This window comes from Artibeus jamaicensis, unplaced genomic scaffold, assembly GCF_021234435.1.
Source record: "Artibeus jamaicensis isolate MK-2021 breed Jamaican fruit bat unplaced genomic scaffold, CSHL_Jam_final scaffold_612, whole genome shotgun sequence".
Lineage (NCBI taxonomy): Eukaryota > Metazoa > Chordata > Mammalia > Chiroptera > Phyllostomidae > Artibeus > Artibeus jamaicensis.
In genome coordinates, this window is record NW_026522049.1 from 14,048,309 (window position 1) to 14,063,237 (window position 14,929).

General features: G+C 47.3%; 1 protein-coding gene across 1 annotated transcript in view; it reads left to right on the forward strand.

Annotated features, from left to right (window-relative positions):
- Positions 1-14,929, forward strand: part of GABRG3 (gamma-aminobutyric acid type A receptor subunit gamma3) — a 362,296-nt gene that overhangs the window by 325,381 nt on the left and 21,986 nt on the right. The window contains exon 6 of the mRNA XM_037132729.2: positions 1,762-1,899. Within this exon, the coding sequence (XP_036988624.2) occupies positions 1,762-1,899 (138 nt within the window). The remainder of the gene's footprint in view (positions 1-1,761; positions 1,900-14,929) is intronic.

Genomic DNA, 14,929 nt, shown 5'->3' on the forward strand with positions numbered 1-14,929 from the left:
ACAAACGACAAATGTTGGAGAGGTTGTGGGGAAAAGGGGACCTTAGTTCACTGTTGGTGGGATTGCAGACTGGTACAACCATTATGGAAAACAGTATGGAATTTTCTCAGAAAAATAAAAAATCGACCTGCCTTTTGACCCAGCAATTCCACTGCTAGGATTATATCCTAAGAATCCTAAAACATCAATTTCAAAGAACCTATGCACCACAATGTTCATAGCAGCACAATTTACAATAGCCAAGAGTTGGAAGCAACCTAGGTGCCCGTCAGTAAATGAATGGATCAGCCCGGTGTAGCTCAGTGGACTGAGCGTGGGCCTGCGAACCAGAAAATCGTGGTTCGATTCCCAGTCAGGGCACATACCGGAGTTGCAGGCCGGTTCCCTGCAGGCCAGTTCCCAGCAGGGGAGGCATGAAAGGCAACCATACATTGATGTTTCTCTCCCTCTCTCCTTCCCTCCCCCTCTAAAGATAAATAAATAAAAATCTTTAAAAAAAATAAATGAATGGATCAAAAATTGTGGTACATATACACAATGGAATTCTATGCAGCAGAGAGAAAGAAGGAGCTACTATCCTTTGCAACAACATGGATGGAACTGGAAAGCATTATGCTGAGTGAAATAAGCCAGGTGTTGAAAGACAAATACCATATGATCTCACCTTTAACAGGAAGCTAAACAACAAAACAAACAAGCAAGCAAAATAAAAACAAAGACACTGAAATAGAGAACAGGCTGACAGGGACCAGAGGGGAGAGGGGAGGGAATTTAAGGGGAAAAAATGGGAGGGATTTAGAGGAACAAATAGGAAGGACACAGGGACGAGAACTAAGGGGGGTGGAAATGGGAGGGAGGTGGGGAGCAAGGGACGGGGTGGGCTGGGATGGGAGAAATAAACAGAAAACTACTTGAAAAATAACTAAATAAAATTGCTTTTGAATTAAAAAAATTAATAGTAATAATATCACGCATGTGGACACACAGCTACTCACACTCACACATAGAAAACTGGCACAGAAGTAGAAAACCCTGGCCAAAGTAGTTTCAGGGTGACTAACAAATTAAATATGAAGATAAAACCAGAAAATAATCAGAGTTACATTTTGGAAATACTTATCTGGGTGTGTTTTCAGGAAGGATGACTTAAACATAAATGCAAAGACCATCCTGCTTCCTGGGATAATAATTAACAATGTGGGAAATGGGCTCTGGAAAAGGCCAAGTTCACTGACCAGACCCAGAGACAAATGTCCAGGCAACACCAAGAGTCAGCTGACCTCTTGACTTGCAGAGTGATGGCCTCATTACCTCCGTCTTTCCTGAGCCCGGGCTGGTCCGTTCGTGGAGGAGGTGAGGGAGCAACGGCTGTGGGCCGGGAGGTCCGGTCACAGCGTCTGCGCCCTCTGGAGACTCTGGCTCCAGCCTCTGCCTGGCAGATCACCACAGCCCCGCCACTCCGAGAAGAAAGACAGCAGGACAGTGGCCACCCTGGGCACTGTGTCCACACAGATGCCGGCCGGCCCTGTGGCTGCAAACCCTTTTCGGATCCTGATGGTCTTCAGCGCCAATCCCTCAACCCCCCGACACTGGGTGGCCTGGCCCTGATCATGTTCGGAGTTTCTGTGTATCCCAGGAAAACTAGGGGACCAAACAGGGCCTCAGATTTTTAACTTCTGCTAAGCGATTAGCATTATCATTTTTGACTGTAATGTTGTGTGAACCTAAATCTTGAAGTGTTGCTATGCGTTCTGTTTTTAGATGGCTACCCCAAAGAAGAAATGATTTATAGATGGAGGAAAAACTCGGTTGAGACCGCGAACCAGAAATCCTGGCGGCTTTATCAGTTTGACTTCATGGGCCTCAGAAACACCACGGAAATTGTGACCACATCGGCAGGTAGGAATGAACAGAGAAAAATGTAGCTCTCAAAAAAAAAAAAAAAAAAAGCTGACCATTTTCCCCCTGAGACCTAAGGCTGTCTATTCACAGCTTTCATGCAGAATTTCTTCAGGGGTATGTTTTAACTACTTGTTGTATTCGGGCAATCACAATCCCTACGTGGTATTTGGGACAAAACAACTGATTCCAAAGTGAAAACATTTTTTAAGCCCTGGCCAGGTGGCTCAGGTCATTGGAGCATCGTCCTGTACTCCAGAAGGTTGCATGTCCAATTCCCAGTCAGGGCACATGCCTGGGTTGCAGGTTCGGTCCCATCTCGAGGTGTTCACGAGATGCAGGTAGATGAATGGGCTACTTCAGCTCTTAAAGCATTTGAATGTGTTTTTTGTTGTTGTTGTTGTTTGTCTTGTGGGGGTTTTGCCTGTTTTTCAGTGGTAACTTATTGCTATGCCCCACTGCTTTGCCATTAGTTTTCTTCCTGCAGGATTTGGGGTGCAGATGGAATGACACCCAGTTTTTCTACCGATCTTATTGTATGTCTATATGAATAATATATGAGCACTTAAAGTGCTAGAATAATGTGTTTTATCGGGGACTAGATTGAGATGTGAATTTTGCTAATTAATGCTACCTGCATTTAAAGGGCAGCCTGAATTCCGGATAGATTGTGAAATAGAGAGCCATGCATACATTAAGAAAGGTCTGGAAAGCGAGCTGATACACTAGTAAAAGCAAAACCTCCCCCTAAAGGTCACGGCGGCAACGGCAAGCAGAGGCATCTAAGTTTAACAATTAAATATGGATCAGGTTAAAGGACTCGAAGACTATAACTTATTTCAATGCACTGTGGCAGTAACAGAAATCGAAATGTTTTCGGGCAGTTTTTTCCAACTATGAGTCACCTCCATTAATTTAATTCTGCTCCCTGAGAGGTTGAAACGAAGCATTAGGCCTCTGCGGTGTACAGCCGCCACCAAACAGGGGTGGGGGATGGGGGTGGGGGGGCGTTGTTCTATCATTTCGATACCAAATGTCCAAGCTGCTTTTCCTTTCCTGCTGTTCTTGGTGAAGTCATGATAAACAAGAGGAAATGCAAAGCCAAGTTTTTGAAACTGACTGTGAGAGATCACTACCCAGGGAGGTGTGGAGTCCGGCAATTATTGTGCTAGGAGTGCTGGCGGGTGAAAGAGTCTGAAGAACCCTCACTGGCCCTGGCCCGTGTGGCTCGGTTGGTTGGAGTGTTGTCCTGGAGCTGGAAGGCTGTGGGTTTGATTCCCACTCAGGGCACAGGCCTGGGTTGTAGGTTTGATCCCCCGGCAGGGCGGCTGCAGCAGGCAACCAGTTAATGCTCTCTCACATCTATCTATCTATCTCTCTATCTATCTATCTATCTATCTATCCATCTATCTATCTATCTATCTATCTATCTATCTATCTATCTTTCTAAAAGCAATGAAAAAATGTCCATGCATAAGAAAAAAAAAACCCTCACTGGCAACAAGGAGCTTTCAGTCTCCCTGGAACGCTGTGGTAGCCTGGAGAGATTAATGCACCAACTGAGATTGTACATCAGCATAACAAATAGGCCTCATTTCACGCTCCACTTTACGCAGGGCCCTCCCTTGTGAACGGGGAGGGACTGTTCCCCTGAAATTATTTTTCCGACTCATGGCAAAGACGGTCCCTCTGTGAACGCAGTCGGCAGATTGGCGTGGACAGAAGGCCCCCCCACGCCCCGTCTGCACCTCTTACCTCACTTTGGCTGTTTATACATGAGACTTCATGTTGCGTCACAAATCGCTATGCCTTCTTTAGGAAATAAGCCAACAGCATGATCTCAAGAAATAACTCCATTAAAAAACCACATCCACTTGCCTCCAACTAATCAGATGCAAACTAGAAGGAAGGAGGTACCAACAAAGGATTCTCACGCTTTGCTCCCGAAATTCCCATGATTCCACGGTACTCATACCCCGCTCCCACACCTGGCTGCAGCCTGGGTGCCCTCTGTCCTGGGTCCCCAGTGGAAATGACCTTGAGTGGTCATTAGATTCACTCCTTCGTCCCCTCCTTCTGTCTCTTCCAGGAAACCAGCCTTTTCCCCACTCCACATCATTAATCGTCCAGACATCACTCTGGGCATTCCATCTGTGTCTACTAATATTTTCTAGGTTTAGGAAACATATGGAGTATGGAAGTGTCATAGTTGAAGACAAAAATGCAGAAAAATAGTCCTTCCCCAAATCAGCATACTACTCAGGAATTAAGACTATTTCCTGGGCAAATATTGACGATTGGCATGGGCCTCTCCCGTGTATTCAGAAACAGGGAAAGAAGAATTGCATCTGCCACGGAGAAGTCTGCAGTTTTAGTTCTCATTGTGGAGAATAATCAGTTCCTTCAACGGAGGTGATTCATTTTTTCCCAATACTGTGGCCCAGAAAAAAATTACAAGGGATCTGAATTCACACAAGTTTTGTATAATTCTACTTGAAAGGAGAACATCCTCTGGATGATTAAAAAAAAAAAAACACCTCCTATACTCATTAATTAGTAACCTTTGCACGCACCAGTGGGCATGAATCACCACATCGCGGTAAAAAATCAACTTGAAAACAAACATAACTCTCTTAGGCATTTCTTTATCTAATGATCACATTCTCATGCTGTGATGTCTCCGAGTCCGGACACAAAAAACAACAACAACAACAAAACCGTTTTCCTATGAGAGTTTATTTACTGATAAACATAATTGGTTTTTATACTGTTAAGATCAACGTCATTCCGGAGGGTTTCCTGCTGGCCGGTATGCTTCCTCACACCGTTCTCAGCTTGACGCCATCTGTAGACAATCCTCAGAATGGCCACACAAACATGACTTTAGGTCGGAGGTCTGAGCTGACAGCTTCTTGCTGAGGGAATTCCTGGGATCCTATTTGTCTTCGTGCAGCAACTCAAGGTTAATGGCACTTGTTGGCCAGGCCTGGTGGATCGGAGACCCTGAAGCAGTACCACGTCGTGTCTGCTTTGCCTGTCCTTGAACTTCCTCACAGACCTTTTTAGTTAAATAGAGCATGTCTCCAGTAGCCATTCATTCACCCACTTCTCCAAAGCCCAGTCTACAGAGAGAAAACATAAGCCTCTGGTCATGACTCAGGCGTGCAGAAAGGCACAGAGAAGCTGATGAGGAAGCGCATGTCTGATAGCTACCTGCGTGGCTTTGCTGTCCCTCAGGCAGAGGTGCGGGGGCACGGGGAAGTGAGGGCGGGGGCATGGGTGCAGGGGAGAGGCTGCTGGACCCCCAAAGAGGAGAAGTTCACCTCTGCCGTTCACCGTGACAGGGAAAAACTTGCCAGGCTACAGCTCAGCCTTGAGTTACCCCAGGTCACTGATCTTGTTGAAGTGATTAGCCCCAAATGTATTGGCCAAAAAACAAAATGATGAACTCCCTTTAAAAGATAATAAAAATTTTCGTGCAATTTTCCATGCAAGTGTGTGCTATCACCAAATGAACAAAACTCAAAAGAAAAATTGGACAGAAAACTGTACCTGAGCAATAATTAAATTTTTAAAAAAACATTTAAAAAATGGTAACAGATAAACAGATTGACACATTTGGGGTTACCCAAGACTGGCTTTATTATAGAAATAACTAACATTTTTGAGCAAACAGAAAAAAAGAGAAAATATAAATACAAATATGAATAGTTTCACCAGAGAACAGGAATTTATAAAAAGAGAAACGATAAAATGAAACATTTTTAAATTCCAGAATTTTAATTATAAACACCAAAGATAAATGTAATGAGAAAGTTTTAAAAGGAGAGATATGACCAGTTAACTATAATCCAGAACAATAGAAAATATCAAAACTGAAGAAAAGCACTGGCTGGTGTAGCTCAGTGTATTGAGCACAGGCCTGCAAACCAAAGGGTCCCCGGTTTGATTCCCAGTCAGGGCACATGCCTGGGTTGTGGGCCAGGTCCCCAGTAGGGGGCACATGAGAGCAACCACACATTGATGTTTCTTTCCTTCTCTTTCTCCCTCTCTCTAAAAATAAATCAATAAAATATTTTTTAAAAAGATACTGTCCAAAAAAACCAGAAGGAAATTTGAGAAAAATGTGATGAGGTTGAGAGCAATAAATGTGCGGGATAGATACACAGTTCTAACTAAGTATAACTGGTAAAGAAAATATTAAGAATTGAGTTTAAGTGGAATCCTACCAGTATAGGCCAGAGAGAATGAGTTAGAAGCAATATCTGAAAAATAACGGCTTAGAATGATCCCGGAGAGATAAAAGCACAAATCACACGCACAAAGGTGCGTGGAAACTCTGCAGCATGAGTAATCATTGAAGTGCTACAGCCCAAAGGCAGAAAGTGTGTCTCTAAGCAGCTAGAGGAAAAAAAGGGCACATCACCTTCTCACCAGCGTCTGACTTCTCACCAGAAATCATCGTGACCAAAAGACAGTGGAATCCCAAGTGTGAAAAGAAACAAAATTCTATATCCAACAAAATAACCCAGAACAATAAGGGTGAAATGGTGATGTTTCCAGGCTAAGGGGAGAGAGAGAGAATAAGAATTGGTTCATTTTGTGATGTCTACAGCACTGTGCTTTCTCTCTCTTTCATAAAGCCTTTCAGATGCCTACCTTCACGGCCTCCCTCCTCATAATAATGTCCATGGGACCCCGAGTCCTGTTGTCTAAAATCACTTGAGCAGCACTTTCTATCCCGAACGTGAGAGTATCTGCAGCGAGCTTTGTGAGGCGGAATGAGAGATGGAACACCCGCTCCGCAGCGGGCGCGCTTTCCGAACGCTCGGGGCGCTCGGAGCCTGCTTCGCAGTCAGGAGGTGGGGCCTGAGTTAACTGCGCCCGAGGCCCCTCCCCAGCACCTGTTTATGACGGAGCCCTAGATCCTGCCCGTGAGAGACTCAAGTTGTCATTCTCAAAGGAACCGAGAGAAAGAGTCACTCGTCCATAGCTAAGGGAAAAAGCCACACAGCTGGGTGTGAATATATGATTTTTTTCCATTTGGTCAATATTGAAGCCTCTGGCTGGGTTGCTCACTTGGTTGGAGCATCACCCACACACCAAAAGGTCGCAGGTTCGACCCCTGGGCAGGGCAGGAATGGGAGGCAACTGACCAATGAAATGTCTGTCCGTCTCTCTCTCTCTCTCTCTCTCTCTCTCTCTCTGTCTCTCTCCTCCAGTGAGGATTAAAAAAAAAAAAAAGATTTAGGTTCAACAGCTTCTGTGAGTAATTCTCCAAAGTCCGAAAACAATATTCTGTACATGAAGTTTTATATATTGTCAGTATTCATGCTCCAGCTGAAATTTTAAAAATATCTTCTGGCGCAGAGGGAGCACAGAGGTCAGCAAGGCAGAATCAGGCCACCTGCCCCTGACCTCGGCCACTTCTGGGACCCATCCACGCCCACCTCCCAGAAACGCCCAGGATGCTGCCATCTCTTTATGTGGCTGTCGTGGACTTAAGTGACCTAACGTACGCAAGCGCCCAATTGCCATCCGTATGTTAATAACATCTGTTATTAATGCCTTCATGTACTTCCTGAGAGAGGAAATTGTGAGATTTACCTGTGGACTGTATTTATTAAATACCGCGTTAAATCAGCTGGTAGCATTGCGCTCTGTGAGATGTGTATCTTGAACGCGGGTAGAAACGCCTGTTTAAACCTGCCCCAGTAGGAGGAACTCTAAAGGTGGTCTCTTCCTGGCTTTCGTCGCATCTGTCCAAGTGCTACCTGAGTCATAAATCAGTCTGGCTTTGAGAATCACGATTTAAAAAGTAGCTGTAGCGTCGGTGTTCACAAGAGTGAGTGAAAAATCTTTCAAGCCCACTGTGAGTCATCTTCCTCATCCAATTCGGAGAGGAAGCGTGGAAAAAACACGGCCGGGTTGAATGAACGGCTCACCCACTGAGAAAATTGAAATTCTGTGATACAAATCACATCCGACTGTGCCTGGTCTTTGAAAGCCACATTTCATTTATTATTCCTTAGAGGCAAAATCATCTTTCCGTGGGAACAGAACAAATCATAACAGTGCAGGCTGACGGTGATATTTGTACGTGTACCTTTTGCAGGGGTGGGGGGGCGTTTACTGGCCTCCTGTCTTGCGCTTTGAGGAAAGTAAGATGTGCAAATATCTGTGTTACTGAGGGGGACTGAGTCTCAGGAAGGTGGCAGGCTGGCCCGTTTGTGCTGCCTGCTGCTAATGCCAGACCTTCATGGAAGGCCCTGACTTTACCAGAACATCGAGGCTGCAGACCATTCACGTCACTTCCTGTGGTTAACTCTCAGTTCGCAGGATATTCTCTCAACCAGTGTTGGATGAGGCTTCATTCTTTGCTCTCTTCCCCGGCATGGATAATAAGATATATCATTTATTTTCTATTATGGATTTTTGTTACCGCTTTCAACCATTTGATCAGAAGAAAAGTCTTTAATCTGTGTATATCAATCTAAGGGAGTATGATCACTTAAAATTATCTATAAAATAATTATGTTCTCATTGAAGTTTAGAACTCTGGCAAGGTATATGCTAATAATTTCTTTGTTTAAAATGCCAGCAAATGCCCTGGCTGCTGTGGCTCAGTTGGTTGGAGCATTGTCCTTTAATGGACAGGCTGCAGGCTCGATCCCCTGTTGGGGTACATACTGATCAGTGTTTTTCTCTCTCTCCTTTCTTCTCTCTAAAATCAGCAAACATAGCCACAGGTAAGGGTTTCTCTAAAATGCCAGCTAACATTTACTATTTATTTCCTTCACTACAACCCTTTAAGGCAGCTGTGTTATCATCCCCATTTTACAGATGGCAAACCCGAGTCGTAAAAGTATCCTCATTCATGAAAACAGATGGCAAGCCATCCTAGAAGAGCCTCGGGGTAGCTGCCAGGTGCCCCCACTGAAAGTATCACCCCAGAAATTGCTCCTAGCACCTTGCTCTGGCAGATATCACCCAACTCCCCAGCCCAGGCCAAAGGCACCAGGAGGACATGTGTCCCCAGGTACCGCCTAGCAAGGACCACACAGCACTTGCCTCCGAGCCCCTCCCACACCTGCCTTCTCCAGCACAGACGTCTTTCAGCCTGGGCTCCATTTTTAAGAAACCTCTCAAAGACTGGCCCAGCAGCATGGTGTGCCGGCCTGGCCCCGGGGTAGCACTGAACACAGTGCGTCGTGTCGTTACTGAAACCAGAAAGGGAGCAGGAGACTCGTGGGGGCACACAGCCTGCGGAGCCATCCTGCCTGGGTCTGCACCCTCCTGGGCAGCCGGGTGTGGGAGACTCGGTCTTCTCACCTGTAGAATGGGGCGGGCAATGCTGCTCACGGATAAGGTTCCGGAGAGGACTGAATGAACTAAGAGCAGCCCTCGGTCACATCCCAGCCTTCTGCTTTTGTGTGTTTCCCAGCAGACTCGCCTACTCGGGTCCGAGGGAATCTAGCAAAGTCGTTAGCTCAGAGGAAGTGCTCGGTAGACGCGTGCGTGTTTGGAAGAGGAAAGCGTTCATCCGTTTAGCTGACGGGTGCAAAAGATAAAGCTCCGGCTTCGCAGACAGTTCGTCGTCCCCTGAGAAATATCGCTCTGGGAACATGAAGGTGATACGGCAGAAAGAAAATGTGTTTTGAAATTTTGGTAGAGGCCTCGCCACTTGTTTATAGTTTCATGGTTGAAAGTGTAATCAACAAGAAACCGTTTCATCGGCTGAACTTTACACGGTCGCACGTACTTGGGGGTGTGGAGGCAAACATCTGGGCCGGGCACGCGTGAAAGCGACAATGCACATTCGTGTAGTTAGTTCTCTGATCTGCGTGTCCGTGGGCCCACACAAACACGCGGTTGCCCCAGTTCCTTTTATTCTCTGTGAAAACCCGGACGGGTCTCCCATGTAGCAAGCCCCCGGCGCTGAAGGCCTGAGACCTCTCTGAGGGGGGGTGCCTAGTGGGGAATTAATTTCTTTTCTTTTCTCTTTTTTAAGATTTTATTTATTTATCTCTAGAGGGGAAGGAAAGGAGAGAGAGAGAAATATCCATATATGGTTGCCTCTCATGTGTCCCCTACTGGGAACTGGCCTGCAACCCAGGCATGTGCCCTGACTGGGAATCCAACCGTGATCCTTTAATTCGCAGGCCGGCGCTCAATCCACTGAGCTACACCAGTCGGGGCGGGAATTAATTTCTTGATGTGGAGTCCCCGGGGGGTCAGGAGCTCCCATTGTTACTGTCCATCCCAAAGATAACGCATCCAGCTCAGCTGCAGATTTTGGTCTGATTTCCATTTTCCGGCTTCGTCACCAAGGAATCTGGGGACACGCAGGCCTGTTTCCCAAGATCACTGAAGAACCGTTTGCCCGCCCGGGTAGATCTTCCCGCAGGGTGCTGCGATGTTGTAGACACAGTACGCCCGCCCTCCGTTAGAGCGCCTGCGCGGCGTGTCCTCTCTGCCCCCCGACGCTTTTCTCATTGGTTCAGCTGCTGGCTGTTGTGATGATCCCTGGACAGGAGACCTTTTCCCTAAACATTTCTCCCCTTTTCCACTCTGCTCGCTGCGACTCATGGGGGCAGCTCCTCACCTCTCCCCCGCCACCCCTGCCTGTGGTCTCTTCCCGTTGCCCCTGCCCCTTCCCTGCACCTGTCTCTCTGTGTCCACTGAAGAGGTCAGAGGTCAGAGTCATGCCCCTTCACACTCCTTCATCCTCCTTCGGCCTTTGCTTTGCTCTAGAGCAAGAGACAGCTGAGCAGGGCACTTCGGTTACAATAGGTCCCTGGCACTGCGCTTCTCACTCCTTCTTCCCTCGGCTCTACTGCCCAGATGCCCCCCCTGGGCTGGATGGACAAGCCACGTGTGAGCTCGGCCCCCTCTGCTCCGGTGACGCGTCGGCACGGCCCTCACTGCAGCGCAGGCCGTTCATTTACCCACGACCCTGGCCCGCTCTTCTCAGAGTGCACACAACCGTGATTCTTACCCTTCCTGGGAAAGTAAAGAATGTAATTAAGAAGCCACACAGATGCCCTGGCCGGGTGGCTCAGCTGGTTGCAGCATCATCCCATCCCCCAAAAGGCTGCTCGTTCCATGCCCTGTCAGGGCACAAGACTAGGTTTCAGGTTCGATCCCTGGTCAGGGTGCGTCCTGCAGGCAATCAATTGATGTTTCTCACTCACACTGATGTTTCTCTCTGTGTCTCCCTTCCACTCTCTCCAAAAATTAATAAACATAACTTCAGATGAGAATCAAAAAACAACAAGAAGAAACCACACCATCTCGGGATATTTGGAAATTGCTCTCTTACTCCATGTTCTTATTTCAAATGCATGAGCAATGCTGGCAATTCACATGCCCCTAAATTTCCTTTCCTGTTACCCCTCCTCGCCATTGTCACCATTATTCCGTCTGTAATTTCGTTTATTAAGACTTTGCCATCAAAACATCTCGGGGTAATTTATGGATCCCTTTTACCAAATGCCTTTGTTTGGTCAATAAATAAAGCCCCAGAGGTTGGGACGGTCCCAGCACTGCACATTGTGACTCATCGTTTGCTGGGATTCATTATGCTGAACTCGGAACCCAGTCTCCGTATTAAGAAGAGGCTGGCAGGCTCGGTTTTAATGAGGCCTTAAAGGCGCAGAGTCGCCTAAAAATTTGTCATCCCTCCCCGAATGTGCCTGAAGTAACAGCATAAGGGACATTCTCAGAGATTTTTATTTCCTTCTTAATAAAACCAAAGATAAAAGGAGTTACTTTAAAAAAACGCTTCGGCCTTGGTTTAAGTCTCACTTCAAAAGGATTTGAGGATGATGCGAGGCTAATACTCCAGATTCCGCCAAGATCTTGATGTGGCTAAGCCCACGGCCCAAGGTGACTGCCACCCACCGGCCTCGCTGGCGCCGGGGCGCGCGGGTGGGCTGAAGGTAAGTCTGGTGTAGACAAACCTACTGTAGTCAGGTGTCCCCGCCCAGTCCCTTCCCAGCACAGGTTGCTTCTCTTTTTTTCTTAATAATAAGATTTACTGTGTTGCAATTTTTAATTTTTATTAAATTTATTGAGGTGACATTGGTTAATAGGATCCATATGTTTCAAGTGTACACTTTTTTAAAGCTTTCTAAAACCTTTTTTTTAGAGAGAGAGAGATACCGAGAGAGAGGAAGAGAAATATCAGTGTGTGGTTGCCTCTTGAGCGCCCCCTACCGGGGACCTGGCCCACAACCCAGGTATGTGACCTGACTGGGAATCGACCCAGCCACCCTTTGGTTCGCAGGCCAGCACTCAACCCACTGAGCCACACCAGCCAGGGCCAAAGCTGTAGTCTTGACACTGACAGATACAGGATGTCCATGCCCTCCCTGTGATGTCAGGTCAGGTCGGGTCACACCCAGGTGTCAGGCTGCTCAGAGACCCTGTCGTTGTAAGATCTCCTCTCACGCATCGCTGCTCATGGCTTACACTGTGTCTCTTTCATTGCTAGATTCTGTGCATTTCCAACAATCTTCCGGGTTGGCACTGCCCAGAGTCCTTTTGTATTAGTTCTACACTGAAGTGAGTACGATGATCACCAAGCTTCCTGGTAACATTCCCTTCCCCCTAGAGTTCCTACTTTGAGCTAGTACACAATCGGGCAGATTTTATTTTTAAGACACTTTTTTTTATGAAAGACTAGGAGTGCTGTATTCCCTGACTGCTTTTGCATTTGGTGATGTCTGGCCACGCCTTTATTCTTTATTGTGTCCTGGCTGAGTTGCAGCATCTTCTTGTCAGAACTTAGAACTTGTGGATGTTGCTCTATTGCCTTCCGGCCTCGACTGTTAATTTTGGAGAAATCCAAGCTCCATCCAGCACTTTGCACTTTTCATGGGAACCATTGTGAATTTCCACTGCTCTCCTCACCCGGCCTGCTGACCGACTCACGTGACCAGCACCACCTCTGTGAGACATCACCGGGCTTAGGCGAGGCTTTGATTATAATTTAGGAAAATGATATCTGCCCTTGGGGCTTTCTTATCAAACAGACCCGGCCAGTCACAATGACACTGTGCACGGTCCTTCTACCATTCCAGGGTCACTGACCTCGTGTGGCCTGAGATGCACATTCCCACACTTATAACTGCCCGTGAGGACAATTCTTAGAATTTCCAGGACGTAATTTGACACGGAGATGTAAGACTAATTCTAGGATATTGAAAACCCTATCTGATGAAGTGATTGCTTGCTCCTATTCCAACCACTAATTGATCTTTGATAGAAAATTCCCCAAAGTGAGTCTCAAGGACAAGATGCAGCTCATGGGGGAGATTAGCTTTCCAATGCGCATTTTTTCCATTAAAAATCACTCATTACTGAAACAATAGCTTCAAATCTCAAGACAAATTGTGCACGATAAACAGCCCAGTTGTTGGAGAGAAGCACAATCAGGTTTTTTTAAAGTTCACCTGCAATCTGAGGATCAGCCTTACATTTGCTTTCCAAAACCAGCTCCCTTCTGGTGAACAGCTATTGTTTTTATGGAAATGTTTACTTTCACGTAAGAAGCAGTCAATCTCCTGAGGATATGTGATAAGCAGTAAGCATTGGCCTCAATTAAGCTGGTCACCCTTATTCAAGAACTGAGAGACACATTGTGAATTTCCTCCGTCCTCATCCTGAGAAACAGCAAGGATGACAGATGGCATCTGCGAGACCGGCATCCTTTAGAAAATACAGATGACAGCTTCCCCCTGCTAGGCCCTGTCCCGAGGGCTGTACATTTAGTCATTTATAAAATCCTACTTCACAGATGAAGAAAACTGAGCATAAAGAAACAAGCCACCTTAGCCAAAATCCAGGCAGAACTGTACACTGTGCTGCTTCTCCACCAAGCAAGACTCAGTGATGGAATCGTAGATGCCCCAGAAATTCCTATGTGCACAGAGAACTATTTCATTGAGTCTACAAAGCACATCGGGAAGTTGGCAGGTGCTGGGAATGTGACCAAAAAGAAAAGTGAGGCCCTGGTTGCTGTGGCTCAGTGGATTGAGCTCTGGCCAGTGAACCAAAGGGTTGCCGGTTCAATTCCCAGTCAAGGCACATTCCTGAGTTGTGGGTCAGGTCCCCAATAGGAAGTGTGCGAGAGGCAACCACACATTGATGTTTCTCTCCCTCTCTTTCTCCCTCCTTCCCTCCCCCTCTCTAAAAATAAAGAAAATCTTTTAAATTTTTAATGAAAATAAAGAAAGAATGAGGAAGGCAGGGGAGGACCAGAGGCCACGTGTTATTGCCCGCAACCCCCGCCCACCGGCCGCAGTCTAGAGCAGCAAGTAGACCTTCATTCACTGGCTGAGGGTTTAGCTGCCACATGCAGGGAGGGGCCTCTCTTGCACGTGGTCGTCGGGAGTGAAATAGTAAAGAAAGCACGGGCCCGCTCTGGCGAGTTTACAGTCGGTAGGGATGAAGGATGTTGATTAAAAATGTCACAGAGAGGTAGGAAAGGATGACTGCAATCCGTGGAGGACACACGGGCACAGTCCTCCATAAGCAGCCACCAACAGGCGGCCTTGGACCCTGGGGCGCCGGGAGGTACTGGCCAGGCAAAGGGCTGTGCCGGCCGCGGTGGGAAAGGCAGCCCTGGGCAGCCTGGGCTGCTGCCGCTGAAACGCCCAGGCCTGGGAGGCGCGGGTGACAGAGGAAGTGGGAGAAGCAAGCGCATTTCCCTCTGCACAGGAAGGGTGGGGACACGTGAGCTACGCAGGAGAGCAGCAGAGCGGAGCTGAACGCAGGGAATGTGTCAGACAAGTGATGGGAGGGGACAGTGAGACCATCCACAGAGGTCAGCAAGGAGGGAAGACCCACCCCCAGCCCCCATGGGGGCGCTGGGAAAACAGAGGTACATTCAGAGTCGCCTCACAGAAGCTGGTGGCTCTGTGCCAGGTTTGTCCCCTTCTCTCCTCTGACAGCACCTTTCCCTCTGGGCGTCACACAGCCAGTCCTAGGAACTGAGGCACCAGCCCCAGCTGTCACCTCCAGGAGG